The following is a 16367-nucleotide window of genomic DNA, read 5'->3' as shown; positions in this document are numbered from 1 at the left end:
CACATATTGCACGTGTGTAGCAAGGTATAGTTTTCTGGGAAAGAATAGAAACTTCAGTCTGAGTCCCTGACCTCCACAGTGTTATGTCCTCTAGTTCCACTTTTCTACAGAGATGCTGAGTTAGTGTCATTTTCTTTCTTCTGTTGTGAAGATGTTAATGAAGAGTGTTGTGACCAAGAGATCTGTGTGGACATCTAACGACATAGACCTAAAAACCCTTAGTTAATTTATAATCTTGCATAATCCATGATGACAAGATAAGTAAAAATGCCCTGACTTTAAAAAAATAAAATAAGACTATTAGCAGTCCTTTCCTTTAAAAAAGTCTATAAAAATATACTTTTAAATTCTTTATATAATTTGTGTGAAATATTTAAGACCTACCGAACTACATACAGACTCATAATGAACACCTGTGTACCCACCATCTAGTTTAAGGAATAAAACGTGACTGTTCGAGCTGAAACCGCCATGTGCCACTACCATGTCGCCTCCCTCCCCTGGCCCAGTCCTGGAAGTCACCTGTATCCTGAACTTTGTCCGTCTGTCTTTCTTTCTTTCTGATTTTATTTTTTTTTTTAAGCTCTACGCCCAGCATGGGGCTGGAATCCATGACCCTGAGATCCAGTCACACACACCTGCTGAGCCAGCCAGGCACCCCAGTGAAGCTTCTCTGTTCTTTACAGAGATACAGAGAGCCCTAATCATGAGCCATGTTTCCCTGTTACTTACAAAATCATCTTCAATTTGATATTCGAAAGACTTTTCCCATTCTGGTCCAGATTTCCCTGGGGTCTCCTTGCTCCTCCTTACCAGCTCTGCATGCAGCCGTGGTTTTACTGTGAAATTGCAGTGGGGGGCGGAGCGTGGAGTCCACAGGCCTTGGACGCTTCCACTCCATTTCTTTGTCCACATTTTCATGAACATCCTTCATCTCATCTGCTGAAACCACACCTAATGGATGCTGCTTCTGTTCTGTGGTTGACAGTTCTTGAATATAAAATGTGTCCTATTTTCATAATGTGTTACATCTTACTGCAGTTACTATATTACATGGCTGTCTCTCCCACTGTAGGCTTTTTGAAGGAAGATGTATCTTCCAGAAAAAGCTTCAGATATTGTGAGCAGTCAGTAAATAAATGCTTGTTGTCTTTTTCTCATGGGGCTGTTGATCACTGTGTTTCACTTTGTAATCATTTACCTGCCCTGCACTTAACTACTTTATAAACGTGTCATTTATGGTCTCTTCTGCTTCTAAGAGAAGTCTAATTTTTGTTAATCATGGATGGAAATAGTCATGACATTTTCAATTTTTTGCCAGCCCTATTTTGTTTGTTACAATGGTGCATGTTTTGAAATATTAATGTTTCTTTTTGTTTTATCTTTTAGATATTGCTGTATGGAGATTTGCCAAAAAATAAAGAAAATATAATATATTTAGCAAATCATCAAAGCACAGGTTTGTATTTCATTTCCATGAAATTTAGGTCTTCTACAAAAAGTAGATGGATATTCAAAGTAATATACTTATTTATTTACATGAAAAAATTTTTTGGTTATTGTTAAAGCATGAATTTTCAATGCAGATATTATATTGTGACCTTGTATTCTTGTGATTTTACTTTTTTGGAAAGTTGGTCATAGGAAAACTATGAATTTTCCCAAATTCGCCTTCTTCCCTCTGATGGGTATAAATGACCCATTTTCTTTCCTTTATTTTGTTTCTTTGAATAGTTCTTTGAATAAATTATGCATTCTTCCTTCTGTAAGTTCTGTTTCTGGAAGTAAAATTGGGTCTAAGTGTATACACATTTCACATTTTTGATTGGTAAGCAGAAAGGTTGTGCTAGTAAGTGACTACCACTTCCCTAAAGACAGTACTAATTTCTAATGTCTGCAGTTCCTTTTGCCTCATCAAATGTTTTGGTTTAATTACAGGTTGCTGTTTTGTCAGAAGACTCAGAAGAGTCTGGTCTTCAATTATAGTGCAGTAGATACTTTAAAGTACCTTTTCAAAAAACTTTTTATTTTGAAATAATTGTAGATTCTCAAGAATTTGCAAAAGCAGTAGATGGAGTCCCGTGACCTGTTAGTCAGTTTTCTCCCAGTGATGACATGTTATATAGCTTTTGTGCGTACAGTATCAAAGCCCAAGAAATTGACCTTGGGTTAAGGTACTTTAGTCATACGAATAATTCAGTCCAAAGAAAATCCCACCTCACATTTTTTTAAGCCTATAACTGCTTTTGATGCACACTTCCTAAATTCCATTTTTATTACTTTAAGAAATACAGTACCCAGAAGTTCAAAGCTAAAAACAGCATGAATGGATTATAGGATAATGGAAATGTCACTTAAGCCTGTGGCTGTTCTTTATATTCCTCCTGTCACTTGTGTCTCTTTATGATTTTGTTGCTTTTATTACTGCCTATACTATGGATAAGGTAAAGAAAGTAAAAAGTTGAAATGTATTTTTCTCAGTTAAGCTTATTAATGATTACTTTCAGTTTTATGGGACAAGAGTTGATTCTATGAAGGGTTGATAGGAATTTTGAGTATCTGTGTTTCTCCCTGACTTTATGAATGTGACTGGCTTGGACAGTATAATTACACTTGACTTCAGCAGAGCACGCAGCCTGATTGGGTCAGGGTCCGCTTGCAGCGCTGGCCGACAGAGCGCCCTTACTCTCCTGTACTCCGTTTCCGCAGACACACTGGGTCTTTACTACTAACGAGTCCTGCTGCTGCAGTCTTGTGCCAGTGGCATGTTTCTGCCAGGCTTCCGATATCCAGATATGAAGGATTTGTAAGTCCAGGGTAGGGAGTGACTCAGGACAACCCAAATTTCCTTTATGTTGACCCATTGGTTCATTTTCTTGGAGTTTTTTTGTATGTGTTTAAAGAGGATCTCTCTTAAAATTCCTTGTTCAGGTTCTCTGCCAACTTTTTTTTGCTGGGTTTCAGTGTGGAAGTAGCCGTATTAACAGAGCTGCGGAGCTAGGCTGACCGTGCGGAGTGAGTACTCTCCACGTGGGAGGTGGTGGCAGTAACACTAGAATAGAAGGAGAACCACCGCTGTCACTGGTGTGCTTACTACGTGGTGACCTTGATATACATTACTTCAGAGTGAGGCCTCTGGGAACAACATTTGGAAGAAAGCAGTTTTGTTTTCTTTCTGACTTACGTATTTAGAACTGGAAGATAATATGGGAAGTATGAGCTCCATAGTCAGCCTACAACCAACCTGGAAAAGTCTCACTTCTCAGGTAGGAGAGCCGTTTCCTCTTTCGTCCCTTTATCTGACCCCTCAGGGCTTCAGACTCTCTGGTACCAGGTCCTATACCAGTTAGCCTTTGGGATTTGAGAAAGCTGCTTTTTTGAATGCCTTTTAAAAAACCCGTAACTTCGGAACGTAACTAGATAGTGATTTTTAACTCACCTTAGAATTGCAGGTTTTAGTCAGAATATGATAGAATATGCCCAGAAAAATGGGCACATATGAATTTGTGTATAGTTTTAGGTTCCTGAAACTTACCCATGGTCATGGGTCTTTGGCCGGCGGGGTCTGGGTACCCTTTTTTCCAGACCCTTCCGAGATATATTAAGAACCACAAATGAGTATCTAAAAATGTAAGTAGCAGGAAGCATATTTCAAGGACTGCTGTTCAACCTGGACTTTCTTGTTTGTCCTCTAGTAGGCCTGCCAGAATGTAAGTCTATTCTGGGCCTCACGTTCCAAACCATTGATGTTTTAATATCTCTTCTCTGGCGTTTTCACGTGATCGTCCTTGCTGTCTTTCTGTTCTTGGTCTCTCATTTCTCTGCCGAGAGGGTATAGTGGCTCTTATTCCTTCCTCTTGGCCTTTTTAAATCCCTGCTTTTGCCACTGTTACCTTGGTCTCATGAAATTCACCCTTTTCTTGGTTTCAGTGATACTCGCCGTAACTAACAAAACGTGTGGTGAGTAGATTATCATAAAAAGGTGTGAGTTTTGCCGTCACACCCTGGTTCATGTGCTGTTCTGCAGTGGGCTCTGTGACCGTGGGCAAATTACTTAGCTTCTCTTAACATTATTTGTACACTGTGAGAAGGTCTACTGCTCAGGGTTTTTAGGCAGTTTAAATGGGCTAGCTCCTAGTCTCTCAATGTGCCTGGTTTATGGGAGGCTTTCAACAGCAGGGGTGGTGGTGGCCGTGACTCCAATGACGGCGGCTGTGTCCCTGCTGGGCAAGTGCTTCCTGCCTGGCATCTCGGTTACATGCACAGTACCTTAGGACTTAGGGCCTCTTGTTACATAAGAACGTAGATGAGAAAAGCCTCACTTTTCTTGCTGTCTCTCCTCACTGCCCTCTCCTCTCTTCGGAGTTCATGGGAACAATGACACTGCTGTGGCTGTGTGAATAGTTACTGCAGAGGTACATATTCTCATGTCAGCTGTCGGCAACCCAGCTGTAGTCTCGTGTCTCCTATCAGAAATCTGGGTGAGAATAAACAGGAAAAGTAAAGGTAATTGAGTAGCAAAAATTGATGGCACGTAGTCTGGGTGTTTTAACTACTTAATTTGTTCTTAAGCTGTTCCACTAAAATTTACACAAGCTTAAGGCCATAAGCCCAGGGGACTTAATACCAACATGACACATTTTACACTGAATCTTGAAAGTTTTGGAAGGTGCATTCTAGGCCATGTGTAGTAGCCCTGCTTGTTTCAGTATAAAAGTGTGTTATTAAAAATTCCTTCAAACTTTATAAAGATAATTGTTCCAAGAAAAAAATACCATATCTTGTTTTTAGACTTGTACCCCAAATATGTTCCAGGATGATTTAGTTCTCACAGTTTATTTACATTAGGTACAGTTGCTACAAGGTAGATCATTTGGTTTCCAAGATACAATCAGAAAGAGCTGTGCTTATCAGTATTGTGGAGGTGATTTGATTGAGAAGGAAGGGGCTTAGGGAGATGGCCTCCACAGGCCACACATACTTGAGAGCAGAGTGATGGTTGATTGTTCTGTATGTAGGTGTCTCCCGCTGACAGCTTGGAGGGTTCCCCGGTGTAGGAGGGTATCTCCGCATCACTCTACTTAAAAGGAGTTGTAATACATTAAAGTGTATAATTATAACTTGAGTCATCAAGAAAGAATTTGTGAATGATAGAGATTAAAAAGATTTGCAGGACACCTGGGTGGCTCAGTGGGTTAAACCTCTGCCTTTGGCTCAGGTCCTGGGATTGAGCCCCACATTGGGCTCGCTACTCAGCAGGGAGCCTGCTTCCCCCCCTTTCCCTTTGCCTGCCTCTCTGCCTCCTTGTGATCTCTCTCTCTGTGTCAAATAAATAAATAAATCTTTTAAAAAAAGATTTGCAATAATTAATAAAATTATTTTTCACAAGTGTTTTCACAAGTGTTTAACTCTTCTTTAGAATATTCTCTCTAGTATGACGTATCGTCTACAGGATCGCAAACAGCTGTAATCCTGTGGAAAACTGTCTGTTTTGGTTTAAACTATTGTTAACTTCTTAAATTCCCAGGCTTTTATTTGCCACGGATCTTATCTTAACATTTTCCCCTCTAATTCAGTCTTTTTGTTCTGGCTTTTATGGCCCTGGATACATACGTGATGGTAAGACTATATTTTTTTCAGAGATTCTTACCATTATTTTCCCTCCAGTATCCCAAACTCCAGTTCAGTTTTCATTGTTATCAAAGAGATAGTTTGTAGCCATTTGCTTTCAGACCCAAGCAAAGAGTCTGGTCTTCAAGACTCTTTACTATTTTCCTGCTTCATTTGCTTCATTTCCTCAGACTCTTTCGACCTTCTCTCCTATTTGCCACCTTCTGTGCACGGCTGCCTGGTTTCTGGATCTTTTCTTCGGCACAGACTAGTCCTTTTGTTTGGATTTTCTTCTCTGCCTATAAGCGTTGTTGTTATCAACACACTCATGGCTTCTTATTTTTGCTTTTGCGACCCTTTAGTGATGACATACCCATGTATGACTGTTACTCGCCCCTTGGGTACGTGTGCCGTGGGTCTGTAAGGGACGTATCTGCCAAGGGCAGCTGTGAGGCTTTGCTCTGACGTTGTAAGCTAGGATTGTGTCCTGGAATTCACCAGTAAAGATGAAGTGTCCTTGCCTTGTGTGGAACGTATTAGTATATATACAATATATATGACGGTCTCACTTAACCATTTTTTGCTTATAATTTTGTTATATTTTTTAGACTAAGAATTAGAGACGCTTTATTCTTTGTTCATGCTACTTTTGTTCATGCTACTTTCATTTGGCAGTTTGTGACTTTTTGCATTTTGCCTCTGAAATAAAAAGCCCTTCGGAAATGCAAAAAGAGGGGTGCCTGGGTGGCTCAGTGGGTTAAAGCTCAGGTCATGATTTCAGGGTCCTGGGGTGGAGCCCGGCATCGCCATTGGACTGTCTGCTCAGCGGGGAGCTTGAGCCTGCTTCCTCCCTCTCTCTGCCTGCCTCTCTGTCTACTTATGATCTCTGTCAAATAAATAGGTAAAACCTTTAAAAAAAAAAAAAAGAAAGAAATGCAAAAAGAAAAAAAAACAACAAAAAAGTTTTAAAATGAAATTTGTAATTTTTAAATATCTGCAGTTGATATAGTTTTAAAATTCTACTCATATTTCCAAAAGTATATTCCTAGTATAATCTTGTGAAGAGGCTTTTTCTGTTTCTGGGAAAGGAGTGCCAGACTTACGCACTAATCGGGTTGTATCTTTGCAGTGGACTGGATTATTGCTGATATTTTGGCCATCAGGCAGAATGCTCTTGGACATGTCCGCTACGTGCTGAAAGATGGGTTAAAGTGGCTTCCGTTGTATGGGTGTTATTTTTCTCAGGTAACTTTTTCCATGTTTTCTTCATTATATATGTAGCTTATAAGAATTTTAGATTTGGAAATTTAATATGCACTTAATATAAATGTGTAGGTTGTTTTGCTTATTTTTATGGGTTTAATTACTTATTCCAAACAGAAGTAATTTTACTGGGACATTTTTAATGGTGTGCATTTTTGTGCATGCCTGATCACCCAGGTAGTTAAATAGGAAAAATACAAGCATACAAAAATCAGACAACTAGGAAAATTTAAAGGCATACAATCTGATAGATGATTCCCTTCAGAAATTAATAGTAAAACTGAATTATGATATGTAGGATATTAAAAAATAGTGTGCTGTAATACAGTGTGTTGAGCATGAGTATCAGGTGCATAGAAAACATTTAGTGAATGGTATTTTCCAAAATACCCTTAATTTGCTTCTCCAGCATACATTTGGTCAGGCCACTGACCTCCTCCAAGTGTGTGTTTCTCAACTGTATCACGTGCCAGTTCCCATGTGTGGCCTTCACGCTCCACCATGCCCTGCCTCCCTGCAGCCCACCTTTCTTTTTCCAGCCTGAACCGGTTTCTCCCTCCCTGTCCTTCTTCAGGCTGTTGCTTAGTTCAAGGCAGTAGGCCTTCCTGTTTCCAAGGCTCAGTTTAGTTGCGATTAGGAACCCTTCCTGAGCCTGGCGGTTCCCTCCACCCTGCTTTTGTCTTGGGCTCTCTTTATTATTACACTTACCAGATTGTCTTGGTATCGCACTTGTATACATATTTCACTTCCCCACTAGTTTTTAAGTTCTGTAAGGAAAGAGATCTGGCCTTCACTTCCGTAGCTTCCATATACCTGGCAGGAACCCAAGTGCTTTTGAATTAAAATAGACTTTAAGAAGCAAATTCAATGATGGCGAGAACTAACTAGTATGTAAAGAGTAGGCATCACGTCCACTACAGCTTGGGGAAATTTTACGTTGTGGTATACGCATGCTGTGGTTTTTGATTCTAAAGGTTGCGTAAAGAATGAATCTATTCTTACTTGGGCTGGCAGTGACATGCCTTCTGTAGAGCACTTGGAGTCTTTCCTCTGCAGTCAGGCACACCAGTTTCTATCTGAAAGGAACCACCACCAAGATGGAGGGCTCCCTTGCTTCCTCTCCTCTTTAGGGTCTCTGTACAGTCCCCTCCTTGTTCCTATCTGTGCATTTCCTTTTATTCATATTCGTGGTTAAGACGAAATCAAATTCAGCCAGTTGGTTTATTTTACAGATGAGTTCAAATTAGCACAGACAAGTGCAGATAATGTGAACTTGATGCAAAGTTTTGGTGACATACACTTAGGAAGTTTCATGAAGGATCTCTTAATTGGTAGGACTGTGCCTGTGTTAGTTGGCTAGGGCTGCCCTAACCAAATACCACAGATTGGATCTTAGATAACAGACACTTGTTTCCCCACAGCTCTAGAAGCTGGAAGCACCAGATCAATGTGTTACTGGCATTGGTTTTTGCCGAGGCCTCTCTGCTTGGCCCACAGTCAGCTGCTTTCTGCCTGTGTCTCTCCTCTGTGCATATGCCTGTTGATGTCCTAACCTCCTCTTCCTCTGGATTCAGGCCCACCCTTAAAGACTTTGTTTAACCTGATTACCTTCTTAAATGTCCTGTCTCTGAATACCGTCACACTGCGGGGGGTTAGGGCTTCAAGATATAAATTTTGGGGGAACACAGTTGAGTTCATAACCGTGCTACATAAGCATCTGTAGCTGGGACAGTTTTAAAAATCCCTAAAGACCATGAGTATTGACATTCTAAGGACACTTTTAGTGATTCTATGTCACTGGAAAAATTGAGAGCTAAGAACTATGTTACTGATCAAGCTTTTTATTTTAAAAAATGAAAGCGTTTTTAACTGTCCACAAAATAGAATGTTCATGTGTTTTTCGAGTGTCATGTAGCATGAGGTTTTTATGTCAGTTAGGTTGACACCTAGGACAGCTTTCAGTTAAACGTTTGTGAGATGCTCATATTTGAATATATTAAATACAGTTTAATTCCTAAAATGTAATTTTATTCTTTGGGGGAGTAAAGTTACCTTTTTGATGACCGGCCATTGGATGTTTTAATAGTAAATTCTTTCCTCCACCTTTTTTTTTTTTTTTTTTTTTTTTTTAATGCGGCAGCACGGAGGGATCTATGTAAAGCGAAGTGCCAAATTTAACGAAAAGGACATGAGAAACAAGCTGCAGAGGTACATGAACGCAGGAACTCCAGTAAGATCATGCTCCTTCTTACTGTTTTCCTTATCAATTCCCAGTTTTTCGTTTAAGAACTAAATTAGAACTTAAGAATTGTTTTGGAAATGTGTGATCCTGTGGGTGGTAAATGATCGGGAGCTTTGTTGAGGCAGTACACACCGTCTCCGTGTAGGTGAGCCGCTGCTTTCGGCCCCGGAGGAGGCTGCGGATGGTTCTGTTCCTTGCTGGGGGGCCAGTAAGGACCTCCCAGAGGCCCGGCGAGAACGGTGGGTGTCTGTGGCCTGTGGCTGGACGTCCAGACCACACCCGCGACCCTGCACTTCTGCTGCTCTCCGGCATCACATGTAGTTTGAGAAGGAACAACTTTTCTGCGTGTCAGTATAAATTTGGATTGCTTGTGTATATTCAGTTATTTTAAAAAAGGTATGAATATCTACAAATGAAGAATCATTCAGTGTAAATATTGGTTATAAAAACTTGCTCCCTGGAAAAGGCATCTTGGTATTCTCTTCGGAGAATGCTAACTGCTGCCCAGTGGCTTTGCCCCCTGGCCCCACGGAGGGCAGAGCACCTGCTTGTAGCCACTTTGGTCACCAGCTCTCAGGGCCTTGGCTTGCGGCTACAGTTTTGTTATCCGCCCCGACCACCCTGTCCTCTCTCTGCTCCTCCTCCCTTTTGTTTTCTCTCTAGCTGCCCTTCTCTTCTCCTCTCCTTGCTAGCGCCCATAGGTAGCACAGAGCTCATGTTTAAAGACGAGTCTCCCACAGGTGGCTGATGAGGTGCCCTAATGGCCAAGGGTCTTGCTTAGGAACCTCGCCTGGCTGTGTCCACCTCAGGATGTCGCATCGCTTGGGGAAGAGCTGGTGTAGAATGTGGTGAGATAAACACTGGCCCTTGAGCCACGTACTACTTACCCTTGAGAACGCAGTGTAGCCTTTTGAGAGATATGTTTACTCTGAACAATTTGGTATATTTGGGCAGAATGGGGGCTGTTGTTTATAGATCACCACAAGACAAAATAGATTGGCAATATGTATATTTACTGTCCTTTCAAAAAATAATTTTAAATTTCAGCACTGACTTACACATTACAGAGTCCGTCCCTCCGCTGCCTTCTGGCTGTGCGCCATCCCGGGCAGGGGAGCTGCCAGTTGGTTTCTTGGCTATTCTGTAGACATTCGTCTGTGCCAGACAGATGGGGACAGTCCCCTCTTTACACGGATTTCAGCATTCTATATGCAGTTTCCCCAGCTTCTCTGTTAGGTGTTTTTCTCTCTAGCTCCCTCCCACCCCCGTTGCCTCCTCTGTGTTATGTGTTTTTTCTCTCTGGCTACCTTCACAAGTTTCTCTTTGGTTTTGGTTTGCAGCACTTTAAGTACTGTACATCTTAGTGTGCTCTTTTTCTTTTTCCCCCCTATTTGTTCTTCTCGGTCTTCTCTGAACTTGGACTTTTGGCTTCGTGTCTGTCATTAATTTTGGAACATCCCTGGCTCTTATTTCTGTAAATGTTATTCCTGTCCTGTTCTCTCTTTCTTCGCCAATTACCCATCTTTGGGGCTGTTTGTTCCCCAGTCTTTGGAAGCTTTTTTCTATGTTGTTTTTTTTTTTTTTCCCACTCTCTTTCACTGTTGTGTTACAGTGTTGATAATACCCACTGACCTATTTTCCTGTTCACTGATGATTCTCTTGGCTTTGCCTAGCCTGCTGGTGGCGCCATTTAGAAGTGTTGTTCGTCTCTGTTCCTGTTTTTCATTCCTGGAATTTCCTTGGATTCTGTCTCATGGTTTGCACATCTGTGCTAACGGCAGCCGTCTGATGATGAGGATTGACCTCCTTTTCTGCTATAACCTTTATTATGTTGCTGGCATGTACTTGAAATTCCCCATGTGATAATTACAACATCCCTGCTATATCTGATCCTGAAATTTTTCATTGCTCTGTCTCTTCGGACTTATCTCACTTTTTTAATAACTCTTAGGATTTTGTTGAACGTTGGGCCTCTTGAGTAGAATAGTCGAGACTGAAGTAGTCTTGATATCTGAGAATGGCTACACTGGTCTCTTTTTGAGGCTTCTAGAGGACTTGAATCAGTTTAGTCAGGAGTTATATTGACTTTGGGTTTTACTGTTGAAATAATTTTTCTCAGCGACTTCAAATTATTGTAGCGTTCTTTACTATGTGTATAGGGCCGGAGATGTTTTGCTGGAGAGTTTTTCTCCGTTTCTGTCCCACACTCAATTTTTGGCACTACACTTAGAGTCTCCATTTTGCACCTCCCCCAACAATGTCCTCTGGATTCTTGCTAGTTTGGTGGAGAGGAGGCTTGGGAGGGAAAAGGAGGCAAAGAGGGGGAGGGGTGGCTTGTTGTCTGTCTCAGGGAGGTCTTGGGTGCAGCCTTCTCTGATCCTGCCTTGCTCCCCCTCCTACATCTGTGCCCAGGATGTGTTCCTGCCCCATTCTCGGCAGAGAGTTTTAACCTGCTGTACACATCTCCCAGCCGCACTGGATTTTCATCACCTGAGAGTTTAAGAATGTTCTGCAGGAAAGGTAGAGAAGAAGGCTCTCAGCCGGGCTTTGTGCCTTCCCAGCACTGGCTCTCTCCTCCGGAAGCCTTCCATCACCATCATCGTTGTCATCGTCATCACCAGAATGAGTGTGCAGGACATTGCCTTGGCCCGGCCTTTTTTTTCTTTTTCATTTTTTCTTTTCGGTTTGTGTGTATATGGGGGGGGGGGTGTAAAGTGTGGTTGTAGAGTAAATCTTCTGAGTTGTGGTGAATTATCCTGTGTCTGTAGCCCCCAGGGCTTCTTCTTTTGAACTAACCCAACTTAGCCTTTGCAGCTTAAAATTTTAACTAAATCTTGTTTTTGACAACTGTTGGCATTTGCCCCAGGTAAATGCGTGCATCTCCTCTCTCTGAATTGCCTTTCTTCTTTTAGATGTCCAGGTGAGCTGTTGCCTTGCAACTTCAACTCTGACGGGTTCAGCTTGTTGTTTTTCTGTCCTGTTTGTTTGTTTGTTTTTACATTGGAGAGATACTCTTGTAATATCTTTGTCCTAAATGGAAGCCTCTTCCTGTTCTTTTGTTAATGTGTTGTAAAAGTTGGAGTGATTTTAGATCTACAAAAACGTGGCATGGATAGTACAGAGTTTCCCATTTATTCTTCACCTAGTCTTAATGTTAACATTTAATGTTAACATCTTTCTGAACCATGGTACGTTTGTCAAAACTTAGAAAGAAACATTGGTGTCGTACTATTAATTGAACTACAGACTATTCAAATTGCTCTAGTTTTTCTAATGTCCTTTTTTATTTGTTTGTTTCAAGATGCAATCCACTATACCATAAATCCTTTTAATACCTGTTTTTTGACTTTATTTTGTATTTTTCATGGTATGCCATACTGTATGGCTATTATCAAATCTGTTATTTTTGCTTTATTTATTTATTTGACAGAGAGAGAGAGACAGGGAATATAAGCAGGGGGTGTGGGAGAGGGAGAAGCAGGCTTCCTGCTGAGCAGGGTGCCCAGTGCTGGACTCAATTCCAGGACCCTGGGACCATGACCTGAGTTGAAGGCAGATGCCTAACAACTGAGCCACCCAGGCGCCCATGTTATTTTTGATTTAATCTTCAAACTTTGTTTCTTTAAATTTTGAAGGCATCAATCATTTAAAAGTTGTATTGAGTAAATATGTATTTAGTAATCTCAGTATGTGAATCCCTGTCATTTTCTGCCAGTTCTCGCTCATGGTACTTTCTTTCCTTATGTGCTTGGTTAACTTTATTTGCTCCCGATTCTATTTGGAAAATTATCTGTAGAGATAAACTCCAAAGAGTAAAAAGTGCCTTCCTCCAGAGAATCTTTGCGTTTGTTTTAGCTGGGCCCCTTAAGGCTTCTTCACTGTGAGCCCACCCAGACTGAATTCTGAACTTGAGGTTAACTGGACTAAAGTTGCAAATCCATGTGACACTGATTGATTTCTGGTCTACTTTTGCCCTAAGAATATGGTCTTTGGTGTTCCCTTTACTTCGTTTCACTCTTTTTTTTTTTTTTTTTTTTTTTGAGAGAGAGAGAGCAGAAGTAGGGGGAGTGGCAGACAGGAGGGGAAGCAGGCTCCTTGCTGAGCAAGGAGCACGATGTGGGACTCTCCATCCCACAGCCCTGGGATCCTGACCTGAGCTGAAGGCAGACACTTAACCGACTGAGCCATCCAGGCGTCTCAACTTCTTTTCACTCTTATTAGAAGGTCTGCGGGCTTTATTTCTATCTTTTCAGCTCTTTGATACTCTTTAAATGATGTCATATCCAGCTTTTAAAATTTTCATTAGGAAGGCTCGTTCAAATAACCTAGTCTTTTACTTTGGGCTACCAGAGAACTTTCTGTTTTTCCAGGGCAGAAGTCTAGCTTTTCGATGTTCGTGCAACAGTGCTGAATTACAGACTGGCGCTGCCGTGGGTGCTTGTCGCTTTGAGGCCAGACCAGATTCGGGGTCGTATCTCAGGTCTGCCATGTAAACTTCGTTACCTTGCACAAGTCACTTAACTTCTTAAGCTTGTTTTCTTTATATGTTACAGCTGTTAATAATTCATTCGGCAGCTAGGATTAAATAACATGCTTGAAAGTTACGCATATTGTAGCAGTTTCCAACTGCTGCTGTAACAGTTTACCACAAACTCACTGACACAAAAGCACAGGCGGCAGAAGCAAAAATAAGTAAGTAGGACCACGCCAAACTAAAATGTTTCTGCACAGCAAAGGAAATAATAACAAAATGAAAAACAACCTGCAGAAAGGAAGAAAATATTTGCAAGTGACATATCTGACGCTAATTTTTAAGATTAGCATGCAGCCCAGCAGCAAAAAAAGAAAGACCAAATAACTCAACTTTGATTTATTTGGGCAAAGGACTTGAATAGACATTTCTCCAAAGAAGACTTACAAATAAATGGCCGACAGTTGTATGAAAAGGTGCTCAACCTCAGTCATCGTCAGGGGAATGCCAGGCACAGCTGTAATGAGATTAACACCTCACACCTGTTACAGTGACTGTTCTTAAATAGTTCTCAAAAGTTAAGGGTTGGTTGAGGACTTAGAGAACCCTTAGACATTGTTAGCAGGACTATAAATTGGTACACCCACTACAGAAAATGGAGTGGAGTTTTCCCAGAAGATTAAAAGTAGAAATATCACATCCAGCAATTCCACTCCGGGTATATATTCAAAGGAAATGGGATTATTTCCTGCGCTATATTCACTGCAGCATTATGCACAACAGCCAGGTGTGGAAATAACCTAAATGTCCATCAACAAATGTGTGAATAAAAAAAATGTAGTATGTATTTTATCTTTTCACAACAGAATAATTTTCAGTGTTAATAAAGAAGGAAGTTCTGTCATTTATGACAATGTGGGTGAACCTCGAGGGCATTACAGTAACTGAAATAAATCCTAGAACGACAAGTACTGCATAGTCTCACTTACATATGGAATTTTAAAAAGTTGAATTCATAGAACTGGGGAGTAGAGCAGTGGTTTACCAGGGCCTTAGGGATTGGGGGAAATGGGGATATGTAGGTCAAAGGGTTCCAACTTTCAGTTATAGGAGGAGTAAGTTCTGAGGACATACGGTACAGCGTGGTACCTGTAGGTAATAATGCTATATTGTATACTTGAAATTTGTTAAAAAGAGTAGATTCTAAGTGTTCTTAACACACACAAAGAAATATGGTAACTGTCAAAGTGATAGGTTAATTACTTTGTGGTAATCGTTTCACAATGTCTGTGTATATGAAGACATTACATTATATACCTCAAATGTGTATAATTTTTATTGTCAATCATACCCTTAAACATCTAGGAAAAATAACAACATATATTTATTATTTTAACCATTCTGGAGATAAGCAGTGCAAAATGGATCCCACCAACTAAAATTGTGGTGTCATTGGGGTGGAGGTCCCTTCTGGAAACTCTAAAGGAGAGTCCATTTTCTTGCCTCTTTTAGATTCTAGAGGTTGCCTGCATTCCCTAGATCATGGCTTCTTTCTGTCTTCAAAGCCAGCAATGGCTGTTCTGGTCTTTTTTGCAGCCATCATTCTGGTTCCGACTCTTCTGCCTCCCCCTTTCATCTTTAGAACCCTTGCGATGACATTGGCCCCACCTAGACATTCTAGGCTGACCTCATTATCCCTCAGTCCAGTGCTAGCAGTCTTCAACCCCCTTGCCATGTTCTGTAACATAGTCACAGATTCTAAAGATCCGAATGTGGACATTTTGGGGGGGGACATTATTCTGCCTGCTACATTCATGTATGCATTTGTGTGACTTTGTAATTGTTTTCTGATCATATGTGTAGCACTTCCATACTTAAATAATAATCTCTTCGAGGAAGGAATCACTTTTTTTGCATTTTTCCCTCTGTAAATGTATAATGGAATTTTTAATGAGTTGAATGTTTCTGATTGTAATTGTAAACCCTTTTTAACAGTTGTGATTTACTAGACTGGATTAATTGGGGGGGAAGAAAGCAGAGATGAACTATCTTATTTATATTCTGTATGTCTAAATATGAAATGGATTTTTATTTAAAGCCAAAGCAGTAATTAAGAGATGTCGAGCTAATCAAAGTATATTAACTTCTGAGATATCATTTCCATATAAATGTGCGTGCTTTGAAACTCTTTAGTGAACTAGACAGAATTTTTAAAAACCGGAGGGGAAGGAAACAATGTAAAGAGACTGCCACACAGTGCTTGACATTTTCACGTACTTCCTTTCCTGCTCACTGCTATCTTCAGTCTTCCTTTGGGAATGAAACTGAGGCTCAATTAAAAGTAAATTAACTTGTCCAAAGCACGGAGGAAAGGCTGTTTTTAACAGAAAGTCATCAGTTCCATAACTGGTTGCAATATGCGTATATTTCAAATTCTTAAATAGCTCTTTTCTTTCTGAATGAAATTTTAGTAAGAAATAGCTTGCTGATTTCCACTAGAGGCGGAAGTATCTACACTTAGAATGGTGCCCCACATCTTAACTAGAGATCTTAGATGCAAAGTCAGCCCTCATTAAAGAAAACAGAATCTCTGGTTCCTTCCAAATGAAAATTTAGCAGAATAAAAGATTCTATGAGCAGTGGCAATAACCTTGTACATACTTGGGTTTGTCGTGACTGTGTGCCAGTTATTTCCTGTCATCCTTGGGGCCTCCCTGTCCTCGAGCAGGGGTTTTCCTGGATTGAGAAGTCAGTCCAGAGATGTCACACCACGCCGGAGTG

General features: G+C 40.7%; 1 protein-coding gene across 1 annotated transcript in view; it reads left to right on the top strand.

Annotated features, from left to right (window-relative positions):
* The window catches only part of AGPAT5 (1-acylglycerol-3-phosphate O-acyltransferase 5), a 53364-nt gene that overhangs the window by 12387 nt on the left and 24610 nt on the right, over positions 1–16367 (top strand). The window contains exons 2-4 of the mRNA XM_044225712.1: positions 1390–1459; positions 6740–6855; positions 9014–9103. Of these exons, the coding sequence (XP_044081647.1) occupies positions 1390–1459; positions 6740–6855; positions 9014–9103 (276 nt within the window). The remainder of the gene's footprint in view (positions 1–1389; positions 1460–6739; positions 6856–9013; positions 9104–16367) is intronic.

Source organism: Neovison vison, chromosome 11 (genome assembly GCF_020171115.1).
Source record: "Neovison vison isolate M4711 chromosome 11, ASM_NN_V1, whole genome shotgun sequence".
NCBI classification, from domain to species: Eukaryota; Metazoa; Chordata; class Mammalia; order Carnivora; family Mustelidae; genus Neogale; species Neogale vison.
Note: the sequence above shows the minus strand (reverse complement) of the source record. Positions and strands in the feature narration are given on the sequence as shown.